Consider the following 13,596-nt stretch of genomic DNA (forward strand, 5'->3'; position numbering starts at 1 on the left):
ACTTCAAATTCTGGGGTACTCTTTACTCTCTCTTTCTCTTTTACTTGTTTCAGTCATTTGACTGCGGCCATGCTGGAGCACCGCCTTTAGTTGAGCACATCGACTCCAGGACTTATTCTTTGTAAGTCCAGTACTTATTCTATCGGTCTCTTTTGCCGAACCGCTAAGTGACAGAGACGTAAACACACCAGCAGCGGTTGTCAAGCAATGCTAGGGGGACAAACACAGGCACACATACATATACACATATATACGACAGGCTTCTTTCAGTTTCCATCTACCAAATCCACTCACAAGGCATTGGTCGGCCCGGGGCTATAGCAGAAGACACTTGCTCAAGATGCCACGAAGTGGGACTGAACCCGGAACCATGTGGTTGGTTAGCAAACTACTTATCACACAGCCACTCCTGCGCCTGACGTGAGAAGTCAGTTCATTACAAGGTCCAGCCCTTGTTGTGGTGTGGCGCTTGTGTGCTTCAAGGACCCTGAAAACTATGCCAGCAGGGTGCAGACCCCTGGTAGCTCAAAGGATAGAGGGCAGACAAATATTCTTTCACTTGTTTCAGTCCATGCTGGAGCACCGCTTTAAAGGGTTTTTTGAAATAAAAAAAAAATAGAACCCAGGACTTGTTCTTTGTAAGCCTAGTACTTATTTTATTGGTCTCTTTTGCTGAACTGCTAAGTTACGGAGATATAAACACGCCAGCATCTGTTGTCAAGCAATGGCAGAAGACAAACAGACAAAGACACATGCATATATATATATATATATATAAATATAAAACAGGCTTCTTTCTGTTTCTCTCTACCAAATCCACTCACAAGGCTTTGGTCAGCCCGAGGCTGTAGGAGAAACACTTGCCTAAGGTGACATGCAGTTGGACTGAACCCTAAGGTATTCAGAGGAATGTGTGGCCCTCTGATACTCAAGCACATTATCAGAATACCCTAAGGTGGCAAACTAGTAGAATCATAAGCACACTAGGCGAAATGCTTAGCGGTATTTCGTCTGCCGTTACATTCTGAGTTCGAATTCCGCCAAGGTAGACTTTGCCTTTCATCCTTTCGGGGTCGATTAATTATGTACCAGTTACACACTGGGGTCAATGTAATCGACTTAATCCCTTTGTCTGTCCTTGTTTGTCCCCTCTATGTTTAGCCGCTTGTGGGCAATAAAGAAATAAGGATACCCTAATTACATCATTTCATTCTGTCATTGTATTTCTGACCCAGGTTCTGATTGCCGAGTGAATGTCGGTGCCACGTTCATGCCGGTTCCAAGTTAAAAGCACCCAGCACACACTGTAAAGTAGTTGGCATTAGAAGGAGCATCTAGTTGTAGAAACCAATCCAAATCGGACTGGAGCCTGGTACAGCTCTCCAGCTTGTCAGCTCTGGTCAAATTGTCCAACTCATACCAGCATGGAAAACAGACGTTAAAGGATGATGATAAATGATGAGATGCAGGCAGGTAAATCCAAGGTGAGCCAACAACTTGGTCAGTCACCTGAGACATTACGTGCTGGAGGGTTTCATGTTATGCGCTTTTTGAAAAAGGAAAAAAAAAAAAATGAACATGATGATAAAATAAATACTTCAAATGCTTTTAGTCTAATATTTAATAAATTGTAAAAGGCAAATTATTCTTTCATGTTTCACTCCTTGTGAAAATTTTAAAACAAGATATTTGTAAGGGGACCCAAATTCAGCTAGCTCTGGGTGAGGCGGCGGGGATCAAAGCCTTGTGAATGGATTTGGTAGATGGAAACTGAAAGAAGCCAATCATATATATGTGTGTGTATATATCATCATCATCATCATCATTTAGCGTCCGTTCTCCATGCTAGCATGGTTGTACGGTTCAACTGGGGTCTGTGAAGCTGGAAGGCTTCATCAGGCCCAGTCAGATCTGGCAGTGTTTCTACGGCTGGATGCCCTTCCTAATGCCAACCACTCCGTGAGTGTAGTGGGTACTTTTTACGTGCCATATATATATATATAACGGGAAGGTTTACGAAATAAACAAAAGACGAAGGCAGGTGGAGTACAAACAAACAAATGTATTAGTATATATATTTATATCTATATATATATATATGTGTGTGTGTGTATGTGTGTGTGTGTATGTATGTATATGTATCTGTGTTTGTCACCCCTAACATAGCTTGACAACCAATGCTGGTGTGTTTACGTCACTGTAACTTAGCGGTTCGGCAAAAGAGAACCGATAGAATAAGTACTAGGCTTACAAAGAATAAGTCCTGGGTGTCGATTTTCTAGACTAAAAAGGCGGTGCTCCAGCATGGCTGCAGCAGTCAAAATGACTGAATCAAGTAAAAAAAAAAAAGGAAAAGAGAAAGAGGGTCTCGGGTATCACTTCACTGACGTTCGCTGTAACTGGTGCGGAAAGCAACACCAATCTAATTTGCACTATAAACATATTGCAGACATGAGCAAACAATGGAGACAGGAGGTCATTCAACCTGCTTTGAAAAATAGCAGCCAAAATCTCAAAATCAAATCCAATCATTTTAAATCGAGAAAGGTCACGTTGAATAATGTAGACTTACATATAGACGCAGTGATTACAGCTGGAATCTTTTAGATATATATATAGGTCTGATGTTCTTTTACTCTTTTACTAGTTTCAGTCATTTGATTTCTGTGGCCATGCTGGAGCACCGCCTTTTTAGTCGACTAAATCGACCCCCAGGACTTATTCTTTGTAAGCCTAGTACTTATTCTATCGGTCTCTTTTTTGTCGAACCGCTAAGTTACGGGGACGTAAACACACCAGCATCGGTTGTCAAGAGATGTTGGGGGTGGGGGGAGACAAACACACTATCTATCTATCCGCTCAGTCGAAGTCGACTCTCAGTTACTCGATGGATCAGTGTCCTCCAGTCAGTTCTATCCTGGGTCGCTTCCTTCAGATTGGCTATGTCCATTCCGGTATCACTCTTGATGGTGTCAAGCCAGCGGGTTCTTGGTCGGCCACTTCCTCTCTTGCCACTGACCATTCCGTATACATATATACGACGGGCTTCTTTTCAGTTTCTGTATACCAAAATCCACTCACAAGGCTTTGGTAAGCCTGAGGCTATAGTAGAAGACACTTGCCCAAGGTGCTACGCTGTGGTACTGAACCCGGAACCATGTGGTTGCTAAGCAAGCTACTTACCACACAGCCACTCCTGCGCCTATAATTGAGTATAGGCATCATCATTTTCACACCCACTTTTCGATGCTTGCATGGATGAAATGAAATTTGAAGCAGATTTTCTACGGCTTGATGTTCTTCCTATCATCAACCCTCAACTGTTTCCAAGCAAAATAATATTTACCCTGGACAAACATGTTTTTCCACGGAAGGCTGGAACCAAATAACACCACTTGTATGACAGGGATGTTCGTTTACAATCACCACCTATCGGGAAAAGGGTACATGCAAACACACACAGACATTTTTCAGTTTCCATCTACCAAATTTATTCACAAGGCTCTGGTCAGCCGAGGGCTATAATAGAAAAACACTTGGCCAAGGTGCTGCACAGTAAGACTGAACCCAAGACCACATGGTTGGGAATCAAGCTGCCCAACCACACAGCCATGCCTGCATCACCTCAGCAATACTATTCCTTCGTTAAATTATGATTTTGATGGGCAACATGGAGTATTTTCAATTTGTGCCAGTGGCATGTAAAAAGCACCATCCGATCGTGGCCGTTTGCCAGCCTCGCCTGGCCCCTGTGCCAGTGGCACATAAAAACCACCATCCGATCGTGGCCGTTTGCCAGACTCGTCTGGCACGTAAAAAGTACCCACTACACTCATGGAGTGGTTGGCGTTAGGAAGGACATCCAGCCGTAGAAACATTGCCAGATCAAACTGGGCCTTGTGCAGCCTTCTGGCTTCCCAGACCCCAGTTGAACCGTCCAACCCATGCTAGCATGGAAAGCGGACGCTAAACGATGATGATGATGATGATGTTCCAATTATTAAGATGGGGCCACGTTTTAGTCAAGTGAATCGACCTCGCCAAACCCCTGTCAAAGTAAAACTGCAACCCAATCTTTGATTCCTTTTCAGAATTATTTCCATTCATTCAAGATGCCAGTACTCTTAGGCACAGCGTTAATTACACATTATTCTCACCATTTCCCTACAAATGTCATATAAATTTGATATCATCATCATCATCATTTAGCGTCCGTTTTCCATGCTAGCATGGGTTGGACGGTTCAACTGGGGTCTGGGAAGCCAGGAGGCTGCACCAGGCTCCAGTCTGATCTGGCAATGTTTCTACGGCTGGATGCCCTTCCTAACGCCAACCACTCCATGAGTGTAGTGGGTGCTTTTTACGTGCCACCGGCACAGGTGCCAGACGGGGCTGGCATAAGAGATCATTCACGGTTTGGTGTTTTCCATATCCAGGCGGTGCGTTGCCTAAATCAGTAGAGCATTGGAAAAAAATACTTTGCAGTATTCTGATAAGTTCCGTGTACCCGGTTCAATCCACACCAAAGCCGATATCACATTTCTTCTGAAGTTGGGAAAATAAGGGTAATGTTTTAGATTAAACATCCTATTCCTCTGGAGGAACTATTTTCTTCTTTGTCCATTTTTAAAACATCTTTTTTTTTTGTGATATTCCTTTGTTTCAAACAATGGGATTACGATTATGGCCCCCAACTCGCCCCTATTTTTTTTTTTTTACCTTCATGTTTTGTTCTCTCCGCCTGAGGGGCTTGATTCGAAATGCCACCAAAATAAGTACCCGATGAAATACCAAGTTCGACACATAATCTAATAAATAATTTTGAAAAGCCAAAAATCAAAAGTAGTGTTCCAGCTAAGCCGCAAGTCCAGTGATTGAAACCAGTGAAAGAATATAAATCCGGATAGCTGTTTGAGAGAGGGGTCACCTAGGGAGTCCAAAGAATAACAGTCGACTGATTCAACCAGAAAAAAAAATTATACTTTATAGGAATGAGTATCTTTTCTCCTATTCTTTACTACCTATTACACATGAATACACACAGATTTATACATACATCTTTCTCTCTCTCTTCATAAATACATACACACACACATAATATATATGCAATTAAAATCTCGACAAATAAGAAAGATAAAGCAATGAAAAAAAATAGACAAAACTAGAACATAAAAAGACGACATTAACAGGCAAATATATACAGATTTTTGCATGTTAATGAGAAAGAACACGAGGCGAGAAAAGTGAAAGAAGATCAGATGATTTAAACAAGACGTGGGTAGAGGGTACATCCTGCAGACTTCAAAGCAGCACACTAGTTTTAATTGCATACTTGTTATCTGAAGGGAAAGAGTGTGTCTGCAATGTAGATAACGCAAATAATCTACATAGTTATTATATACATAAAGGCGTCACACGAAAACGCATACGAAAACCCTTCGCACACATATATATATATATATATATTATATATATATATATATATATATATATATATAGAGAGAGAGAGGAGAGAGAGAGAGAGAGAGAGAGATAGATAGATGATAGATAGATGATAGATATATAGATAGATGATAGATATATAGATAGATAGATAGATAGATGATAGATAGATAGATAGATAGATAGATAGATGATAGATAGATAGATAGATAGATAGATAGATAGATAGATATCATATACGAGCAGATTCTTTGTGTAACTTGTGCTAAATAATGTGATATCTCTCGCAGTCTCTTAAGAAATATTGATGACATGGATGATGTTTGGATGCGAAATCGCAATGCTAATTGCCTCCTTAACAAAATGGATTTATTTGGTTCGCATCTAATAATAAATACACACATGATCAGACATAACAGTTTCTGAAAAAACAAGTAAACACGATATTTTTTTTCCTTTAATATATATCAGCGCGCGCAAAAGTGTGTGTATGTATGAATGTGTGTGTAAGTGTGCAAGTGCGTGTGTAATCAGGTTGCTATCTGAAACCTCATCTCATTCATTCATTCAACATCTTTCTCTAATGGTTGGTCAGTCACACATCACCAGAGCCTGCTTTCTTCTCTCTTTGTCTTCAATTTCGAATCTCGTTCCCACAGCTGCTCTGATGATAAGTTTTTTTTTTTATCTTAAATAAGTATGAGTCCATCCGTTATTGTGTGTGTGTCTGTGTGTGTGGAAAATATCAGAATGGTTGAAGGGATTGTATCAACATATTTCTTTTTTTCGACAATGTCACATTAGTCACTGAATACATCCAAAATTAGTGGATTCGTCTCAGCAGAAGCTTAACCCTGTATAAATCTAACAGAATCAATCCTATCGTTCGTTTATGCTCCGAGATCAAACTGTACACCTGTCAATTTGTGGCTTTGTGTAATAAAAATCATTGTTATTCCAAACTTACATTATTAACCTGCGCACAAAGCATGCAAGAAATCGAAGGTTTCGTTTTAATACCAGTTCTTGCTATGCTGCAAATACTCGTAAAAAAAACACCATATTTACTTAACTATATATACATGCTTGTGTGTGAGGTGGGAAAGCAGTGCCGTTATAGTATACTGGGAGACTGCCTCGGGGCCCCACGAGCAAGGAACCCAACGCTAATCTATCTATATAAATATATATACTAAGTAATTAAGGGTTCAGCAACGATTTGCCTCACCTTGACTGCTACTTCTAAATTCGGTGTGTGGTGAGGCAAATCGTTGCTGAAACCCTTAATTACTTAGTATTACTTAAACCTTCCTTGAAGGGGTCTTTTACATGCCGAACTCTACTTGGTGAAATTAATGATTATTTCTAAATTAATTAATTTCCCTTATATATTATTATCGATAATTATATATATATATATATATATATATATATATTATATATATATATATATATATATATATATGTAGGTCCCGGGTTGAGTCGGGGTTAACCACAGTAAATAAGGTACTCAATACATCAGAGTAAATTAATTATTTTATAGAAGGAGCTTCTACAGGACTAGAACTGTTCATTCAAAAGAAATCATCAGGAGCTTCCTGATGATTTCTTTTGAATGAAACAGTTCTAGTCCTGTAGAAGCTCCTATAAAATAAATAAATATATATATATATATATTATGGATAGCTGTTGGTAAATAAATGCCACAGGCTCCAGAGCATTGCTTGGTCTGGACAGCAGGGGTTGCTTTAATGCTGTTATGACGGCCCTGTGTAGAGGGAAGCTTCAGTCGCCTGTCAATCTGGTTCAAGATACAGCAAGCAGACATTCAATACTCAGTCATATATCTGTGTTAATGGTCGCACTACACTTAACTATCATGTTTATATCTCTGGCTTCCTGAAATGTTTGTCAATATTTCTAGTCGCTTCACGTGATTTTTTTCAAATACGAAATACACATATTTAGCAGATGCGAGTATTAATTTAATTAAAATTCCGTTTCTTTTTCACATATATACATTATATTAAGTTACATCCTTGGCCTCTATTACCCAAGAATGCTATCTTCACTCTAGTCTACAAATTACAGGACATTTTATTTCATTCAGCTTATATGCTTAATAAAAATAAACAAGATAAATTCGATAATATATCATTAAGTGAAATATCCCCCGATGGAATAAAGATTTTTCTCTTCTTTTTTTCGTTTTTGCGCTCATAGCAAATTGTACAGCAGTCGCGGTTCATGCTAAGACTTCCAAAACATGAGCTGCCTTCCTTCCTTTGCCTGCAACACATCCCAAACAGGTGTCTTTTACTGAAGAATTTTAAAAACCCAACCCCTTTCATTTCATTTATTTGTTTGTGTTTTCTGTAAAATGGAACACTGTATATTTAAATCGTATCAAAATTCAAAATTCTTGGAGAGAAAAAAAAAACAAGTGCGTGTGTGGTGTGTGTGTGTGTTTAATATAAAAAGATGTTTAATTAATTATATAGAGGGGTTTATTTACAATTAGTCAACTTCCCTCCCCATTCTCGGCTTCGGGTTCTGGCGGGCTCATTAAAATAAAACTGTATTCTGTATATATACTAAGAGTCGATTCAGTTGACTAAATTTATTTACAAAAAAAATGGTCTCGTGTGTTGTCATAATAAATTATTCATCTCTTATACGGACATAATAAGAAAGTCCCATTTATTACCTTTCTTCAAAGCATTAGCAAGGAATTGAAACGGAATTGCTATAATTGGAAACCGAAACCGGTTCATAAATTTAGTTATTTACGCTAGACTCTTAACCCAAACTCTACAGCACTTGTTATTAATTTCACCCGAAAACAGAATACCAATTAGTGTGTGATGATTATGGAAGGAGCGGGGTTTCATGGAACAAACCCCAATATAAGTTTATTGATGCATTATCGATAGAAAATAAGAAAAACCTCGGCTCGATAACAAACTGAATATATTAAACCGTTTAATATAATACTTAGTTTCTTTAAGAAATTATTATTATTATTATAATTATTATAATTACCAGTCAAGTACTGGTTGATCTAATCCAATACACCTTACTCCGTTCCAAATTTCAAGGTTTTGCTTTGTGCCTATGTTAAGAGCAATTATTATTATTATTTATTAAAAAGCTGATTAAAGCAAGATTAGATAAGACAGTGGGGGATATGACTGGATTAACTTGCTTTAAATATACACAGTTAGACTACTTTATATGGAAGAAGGCAGCGGATTAGTTTAACAACAATATTAACAGTTGTTTTGTAACAGAGATTTATATATATTATGTGCACGGGACCTCAGATATTTAGGTAGAATGGAATATTGCTATGTAATAGTAATGCTTTTCCGCTAATTGCAGTAGTACCCTTATTAAACCGATGGATAGAATTGGGTATGGAAAAAACAGCCCCTTCTCCTCATTCAGTATGCCGGGAGCTTTAAATTTCCCTCCCCAGCTCCCCTTTAATCCACTCCAAACGGTAAAACCTGTAGAGAGAGAAAAAAACACTCAACAAGGAAATACAAAAACAAATGGTATTTACTACAACGAACACTTTTTACTATTACTACTGCTACTACTATTAATAATAATAATAATGGAAAAGGTATATTTGTTATTCCTTACCCTCCGGTTCCTTTGGTGGGCAAGACAGAACGTTGAACGGTTGCTCCGTGGACAAGTCAGACATTGGAAAAACCAGAATGTTAATTAAGGTTGAGAGGGGGGGCAAAAATCAAAGTGAAAATGCGAATAACATGACTCCAAGAGAAAGGAAAAACAATGCCATATGAATATGGATGGAACGGTCGTTTTGTTGCTTGTCTTTCTTTCTTTCTTTCTTCCTCTCGCTATTTTTTCTTTCTTTCTTTCTTTCCTTGTTCTCACTCACTCTCTCTGCAGATATAAATAAATATATGTCCTCTAAAACTCAGAGCTCTTTAATTTACCAATAATGTATATTGTATTGTATATATATATAATATAAATTGCTCTTTCTTTCTTTCGTTGGGTGTGTGTATATATGTGTGTGTGTGAGAGTGAGTGAGTGAGCTGCACAGTTTTGGTTAGCGTCAACCAAACAGAAAAACGAGAGAAGAAGAGTCGGGGGGGGTTGAAGAAGGAGGAGGAAGAGGAAGAACCGACTGTGCCAGATACAACACTGAACACAGCAGCTACAACGACAACAACAACAACAATAATAATAATAGACAGAGAAACAGCAGCAGCCAGAGATCAGCCGCAACAGCAGTGACAACCACAATAAAACTACAGTAGCAGCTACGACAACAACACCATCATCATCATCATCATCATCATCATTATTATCATTATCATTATTATTATTATTATTATTATTAATATTATTATTAAATGGTGCTAGAAGCAGCAGTAGCAGCAGCGGCCGCGGTAGCAGCAGCAACTGTAATAAAAAAACGATATCAAACAATAGCAAATATCGAAACCGCAGCAGCAGCAACAACAGCAGCAACAGCTACGGGGGGTTTTTGGGGGTGGGGGGCTTTTTTTTTTTTTTTAGGGCGGGTGGGCAGCTAGTAAGTGATAAGGCGATCTTTCGTCTCTAGTAGACCTTTCCGTCGATTTCCGTAAAAAACTTCTTTTTTTTTTTTTTTACATATGGGCTTGTTGCGGTCTCCCACACCCCCATCAAACACACACACGCACACACACACACACACACATGTACATCAATGCTTCCCATGCACGGTAACTTCAAAAGAACTTCCCTCGTCATACAATCGCTTTCTCTTTAGTCTCTTTCGCTCTCGTTACTTCAAAAGTTCCCGCAAGCCCATATGTAAAAAAAAAAAAAAAAAAAAATTTTTTTTTACGGAAATCGACGGAAAGGTCTACTAGAGACGAAAGATTGCCAGTGATAAATCACAACAACAGCAACAATTTATATAGATAGGGCAAAAAAAAAAAAGGAAAAGAAAAAAAGAAATACACCAACGACTAATATAAATAAAATAATATAAATATAAAAAAGACAAGCAACAAGAGAGGACTGAACTGTTATAAAAAGCAGTGCATTCATTCCTGGAGTGTTATGTACAGTGCAAACACACAACTGCACACACCTGACTATCTAAATATCTGTCGGGTGCTTCTATCTATGTATGAATGTAACACCTGTCTGTCTGTATGTATGTGTGTGTGTGTAGGTGTGAGCGCTCGCTGTTTCTATGTATATGTACATATATATATATATATATTATAATATATATAATGTATATAATATTATATATGATTATATATATACATATATAGTATATATATATTATATATGTATATATATATATATTATATATATATGTTATATAGATATATTATTATTATTATATATATATTATATATAATGTATTATATATATATATATATGTGTATATATATATAGATATGTATTATATATATATATTATATATTATATATATATATATTATAATGTATTATATATATATATATATATATTATATATATATGGTATATATATATTATATATGTATTATATATATATATATATATAATATATAATATATATTATATATATATATATATTATTATATATATTATATATTATATATTATATATATATTATATATATTATATATACATATATATATAATTATTATAATATAATATATTATATATATATATATATATATATATATATATTATATATGTGTGTGTGTGTATTGTGGTTAACACAAGCTTACAAACAAATGTATAATCACGACAATCCAACATGTGGTGAGGGTGTATATTATATATTATATATGCGTATGTATGTATACACACATACAAAGACTTGCGCACACACACATATACACGAACTCACTCACACACACACACACACATCAGATTTTATGCTCAAAACTTCACCTTTACTCTGAGTTTCATATTTGAAAATCGGAGTAGCCATTTATGACGTTTACAAATTCCCAGTAAATTTAGATATTTCACCTCACTCTCAGCATTGAGTACCCACTTTTCTCCTTATGGCTTGCACTTATATACTTGCTTATATATAATGTATGTGTGTGTGTGTGTGTGTGTGTGTATATACATACATATATCTCTTTCTCTCTTTTTCTCTTTTACTTGTTTCAGTCATTTGACTGCGGCCATGCTGGAGCACCGCCTTTAGTCGAGCAAATCGACCCCGGGACTTATTCTTTGTAAGCCCAGCACTTATTCTATCGGTCTCTTTTGCCGAACCGCTAAGTGATGGGGACTTAAACACACCAGCATCGGTTGTCAAGCAATGCTAGAAGGACAAACACAGACACACAAACATATACACACACATACATATATATATACACATATATACATATATACAATGGGCTTCTTTCAGTTTCCGTCTACCAAATCCACTCACAAGGCATTGGTCGGCCCAAGGCTATAGCAGAAGATACTTGCCCAAGGTGCCATGCATTGGGACTGAACCCGGAACCTTGTGGTTGGGAAGCCAGCTTCTTACCACACAGCCACACCTGTGCCTATATATATCTTTTAAATTCATTTATGGTAACATTAGGGGTATGCAAATAAAGGTCCTATTTCAATGCTAGCATGGGTTGGACGATTTGACTGAGGACTGGCATACCAGATGGCTACACAAGACTTCAATCTGATCTGGCAGAGTTTCCACAGCTGGATGCCCTTCCTAACGCCAACCACTCCGAGAGTGTAGTGGGTGCTTTTACGTGCCACTGGCACGAGGGCCAGTCAGGTGGTACTGGCAACGCTGCTCAAATGTGTTTTTAATGCTCCTGCACAGGAGCCAGTCAGAGCACTGGACGATGCTGAATTTTTTTTTCAGGCGCCACCTGCACAAGTGCTAGTAAGGCGACACAGGTAACGATCACGCTCGAATATATTTTGAAAAGAAGTGACAGATTATAGAATAGTGAAGGAACCCAAACAAATAAATGAAAATACCAATGTTTAAGATGAAGCGCAGGAGTGGCTGTGTGGTAAGTAGCTTGCTTACCAACCACATGGTTCCGGGTTCAGTCCCACTGCATGGCACCTTGGGCAAGTGTCTTCTGCTATAGCCTCGGGCCGACCAATGCCTTGTGAGTGGATTTGGTAGACGGAAACTGAAAGAAGCCTTTCGTATATATGTATATATATATATGTGTGTGTATGTTTGTGTGTCTGTGTTTGTCCCCTAGCATTGCTTGACAACCGATACTGGTGTGTTTACATCCCCGTCACTTAGCGGTTCGGCAAAAGAGACCGATAGAATAAGTACTAGGCTTACAAAGAATAAGTCCCGGGGTCGATTTGCTCGACTAAAGGTGGTGCTCCAGCATGGCTGCAGTCAAGTGACTGAAACAAGTAAAAGAGAGTAAAAGAGACTACAACTATAGAAACAGTGCAAACGCCACAATAATAGGGGTGGTATGAATCAATTTGGTCAACAGACTCTACTATATAGCAGCTGACAACCTGTTGGGTTCAGAATTTATTGAGGGGAGGCAGATCTTGAATGAAATAGAACAAAGAGATGTTCTACCATCCTTAAATCTGCTGGATGAATAACAAATAAATCCAACGCCACTACACACACTTACATCCCCATATTACTGCCATTTCTTCCTCTAATCCAGTGGTTTTCAACCAGGGTTCCGCGGAACCTTAGGGTTCCGCCAGTACAGTCCAGGGGTTCCGCAAGAAGTTACAAAAATGCTAAAATCGACAGTAATTTTTAATTTTCCTGTGCAGATATGTGTGCATAAGGCAATTAAATTATTGCACAGGGGTTCCTCGAGCCAGTGGAATGTTTCCTTGGGGTTCCGCTCCAGCAAAAAAGTTGAAAAGCACTGCTCTAATCCTATAACCTACCTCCCCCTACCAAGTACATACAGAAATACCCAGGTACCTAGATTGGCCTTCATACTGACAAGAAGGGCTAAACATCCCTCTGTGATTCCTCCAATAATTCAGTATCGCCTGATGAAATGGATCAATGATGATGATCAAAAGGATACCCATGGATAATACAGACTATACTGTACTAATCCCAAGGATACCGACTCGGATGTCAAAATCGTGATTTGTGGAAACGCACGTAGCGATGTATTAAATATTTATAAATGCCAT

General features: G+C 38.0%; 1 protein-coding gene across 1 annotated transcript in view; it reads right to left on the minus strand.

Moving 5' to 3' along the window:
* The window catches only part of LOC115222280, a 75,233-nt gene extending 65,587 nt beyond the window's left edge, over nucleotides 1–9,646 (minus strand). Inside the window, exon 1 of the mRNA XM_029792449.2 lies at nucleotides 9,091–9,646. Within this exon, the coding sequence (XP_029648309.1) occupies nucleotides 9,091–9,154 (64 nt within the window). The 5' untranslated portion in view covers nucleotides 9,155–9,646. The remainder of the gene's footprint in view (nucleotides 1–9,090) is intronic.
* Nucleotides 9,647–13,596: the final 3,950 nt, after the last annotated feature.

This window comes from Octopus sinensis, linkage group LG19 (genome assembly GCF_006345805.1).
Source record: "Octopus sinensis linkage group LG19, ASM634580v1, whole genome shotgun sequence".
In the NCBI taxonomy this organism is placed as follows: domain Eukaryota; kingdom Metazoa; phylum Mollusca; class Cephalopoda; order Octopoda; family Octopodidae; genus Octopus; species Octopus sinensis.